Source organism: Arachis duranensis, chromosome 3 (genome assembly GCF_000817695.3).
Source record: "Arachis duranensis cultivar V14167 chromosome 3, aradu.V14167.gnm2.J7QH, whole genome shotgun sequence".
NCBI lineage: Eukaryota > Viridiplantae > Streptophyta > Magnoliopsida > Fabales > Fabaceae > Arachis > Arachis duranensis.
In genome coordinates this window covers 11127344-11130632 of record NC_029774.3, presented here as the reverse complement: position 1 = coordinate 11130632, position 3289 = coordinate 11127344, and the positions used below count along the sequence as shown (strand labels likewise).

Genomic DNA, 3289 nt, shown 5'->3' with positions numbered 1-3289 from the left:
GATAGTTTGATAATTTTTTAGCATTGTTTAATTTTTTTACTATATAATTATTTATGTATTTTCTCTTATTAGAGTATATATTTTTAAAAAAATAATATTAGTATAAAAGTTTGTATAATCTAAAAATCTAAATTTCAACCGATCCTTGTTAAAAACAAAATTAGCATAAATTCAATAAAAAGAGATAAAAAAATTCACACAAAATTAATTATTAAAGTGCCTCTTTATAAAATATATTAGGATATATAAGACCAGAGTAAAAAATTAAAGTATAACAAATATACATAACGTTCACACTGTAAAGTAGATAAAATTTAAGTAAAATTAATTGTCAATATATTGTATATGTAATATTATTCAATGGTGATTATACACATTAATATAAAAAATATTTATTTGCAAAATTAATAACTAAAATTATTATGTTAAGTAATTTAACTAAATCAATCATATTATATATATACAATAAATTAATATATAATAAAATAAATTATTTATATAAAATACAAAATATAAATATAAATAAATTAAATTTTTTATATATATGAATTTGTTACATTGTAAAATAATTTTATATGTATATTTAATTATATAATATCGTACAGTTAAAAAAATTATCTTTTTACATTAATGACATAAATAGTTATTTAAAAATAAATATAATTAGATAATTGTATAAAATATTTTACATTGTTAAATGTATATATTTATACAAATCCATGGTATTTAATTTTTAATATACGAATAAAATTTTTTAAATTAAATAACAAATCAAAGTTTGGGCATTTTCAGTTATCATGGTTTTATTCAGAACAGGTATAACATGACCAAGTGCAAATGAAGAATAGTTTTATTAATGAAAGTGAACAAACATGGTGCATGCGGATTTACACAGCGTAACTCTTGAGAAAATCCTCAAAAGTTGAATTTCATTGTTCACCTATACTTTTCCTTTCATAAAAGAGCAAGCCATATATAATTAATTAGCTTGGCTAATCTCCAACTAATTAATATCAATATACGAGGTGGTTGATGAAATACAATGCATTACTAGTCATCCTCGCAGCATTCAAAACAAGCTTATTGATCTTATCTCTAACATCAGCATCCACACTCTGTTCTTCAAATCCATCCGAACACGTATTATAATTCGTTATAGCAGCACTCACCCATGTCTTTATGTTACTCATCTTGAAATCTTTGTCGCTACTCTCATACAAGTTCCCCATTTCAGAAATAGAATCTTTTATCTGCCCAACGGAATCTTTGAGGTTGCCGTAGCAGTCACGAACCACGGCTTTGGCCGGCGGCGTGAGGCTGCTACTATTGTTCTTGAGGATCTTGGAGACGGTGGAGGAGGCGGAGCGAGCCGCCTTAAAGGCGAGGCCGAGTGAAGTGTTGCAGAGCAGAAAAGGATCTGCTTGTATGGACAAAGCATAACGGTTAAGATTCTTGTAGCAAATCGAAGGGTATGTTGTTGTGTTGCATGAGCTTTTTATGTAGCTTTTGTAGTAATACGTTTGTGTATTATCAGGGGTGTTTTGGTAATTATTGGTAGGAGAAGAAGAAACAGCAGAAGAACAAGAATTGGATATAGAGAGAAGAACTAACAATAACAAGACAGGGTAATGCATGGTAGCTGATGAGCGTGGAAAAACAACATTCACATCCATTGCTCTCTGATTGATGATTATCTCTCTCAGACTCTAATTGCATGTGAGTATGTTCTTTCAAGAGTCTTAAACTTGACGCATTTATAGGCAAGTGCCTTTCAGTTTCAATTCTATTTATAAAATAATTAGCCAGCCCATTTTCCTATATATAGATAAAATAAAGAGTAATAAACTAACAATATTATCATTGCTTCTATCTAATGATCTGGAATTAACGATATATATACATATTATAGCACATAATTATTTCTCTCTTTTAAATTTGGTCAAAAGCTATAACATAATTTATGCCAATTTATTACATCTATGTTAATTCAATTTTATATATATTCGTTGGTCAACCCTTATTTCGTAGGCACATACATGAGGTTTTAAAAAGACAAAGGCCCCGGCCCTGTGATTAAGGGGAATAGAAATAAAGCGTATATAACCGTTTTTTATTTGTTTTCATATATTGTATAATATAGGGTTTCCACCAATATAATTTATTGTGTTTTGGCCAATAATTTAACAATAATATTATTGTATTGTTTTAGTCAATATAAATTAAAATTGCTGGTATAGTTTAACTATTCTAATAGTATTTATTATCATGAAAGAACATGGCTCTTGGGAAGAAGAGAAGAGAAAACGGGAATTGTGAGGCTTAGCAGGTGTTTAGGGCTGAATGAACATTGGTATCGGAAAAAAGAGAGTTGAAGAAAGAAGAGTCGGCACTCTATGTGAATATGACACATATGCGGATATGCCACGTGTCAAAAGTCTTAGAAGTCAAATAATATAATACGCAAGCAATGTAGCACCAACGTGCGCCCATTTACATTTACATACAAGACTTTAATTAGTTCTGCATTCAACTCATCTAAAATCAGCACTCTCATTGCGGCAATCTCTACAGTGCTCTATTTGATTCTATCTTAAATTGGTTTCGAGATTTTTAAGATAAGAGCTATTCAAGTACAGACGCTCGTTTCATTCTGGTTTAAGAATATTGAACTTATTACACATGATTTAGAATATAACCAGTTTGGTTTTAGGTCAATTTGGATAATATAATAATATTTTTGTTCATAATAATATTATAAAAATATAAATTTTTAAAATTACATCAATTTTATTTTTGACATTATAAATTATAACAGAAAAAATTTATCAAATTAAACTACGTTTAAAAAATATCATAAAAAAAATTCATTCGCTAAAAAGATTAAAGTTTTTATAGATAAAAAAAATTAAATAATAAATTTTAAGTTATTATTTTTATGTAAAATAGTTTAATTTTCTACTAATAATTAATTTTAACATTCATTATTTAAAACTTGATAGAACTTAATTAATGTGTATACTTGTATGTTTGATTAGGTGTTATATTTGTTGCATAAATCAAAATAATTAATTTTTATGTTTGTTATTTAAAAATAATAATTTATATATATATAATTAGATATTAGCATAAAAAATTATATTGATAGTTATAAAATTAACTCAACATTATTTTTTGAAATAATTCAATCTTAATTCTAATTATTAATCACAACATTAATATTCTCTTTAAAATATTTGAAAAAAAGAAGTAAAAATATAAATTAAAAAAAATAAACAATAAAAATTTTAAA

General features: G+C 25.9%; 1 protein-coding gene across 1 annotated transcript; it reads right to left on the bottom strand.

Annotated features, from left to right (window-relative positions):
* Window positions 1-1010: 1010 nt before the first annotated feature.
* LOC107477626 (pectinesterase inhibitor 4-like) lies at window positions 1011-1738 on the bottom strand. Its single transcript, XM_016097675.3, has one exon. The coding sequence runs from the start codon at window positions 1671-1673 to the stop codon at window positions 1014-1016; it is 660 nt and encodes a 219-aa protein (XP_015953161.1). The 5' UTR covers window positions 1674-1738; the 3' UTR covers window positions 1011-1013.
* Window positions 1739-3289: the final 1551 nt, after the last annotated feature.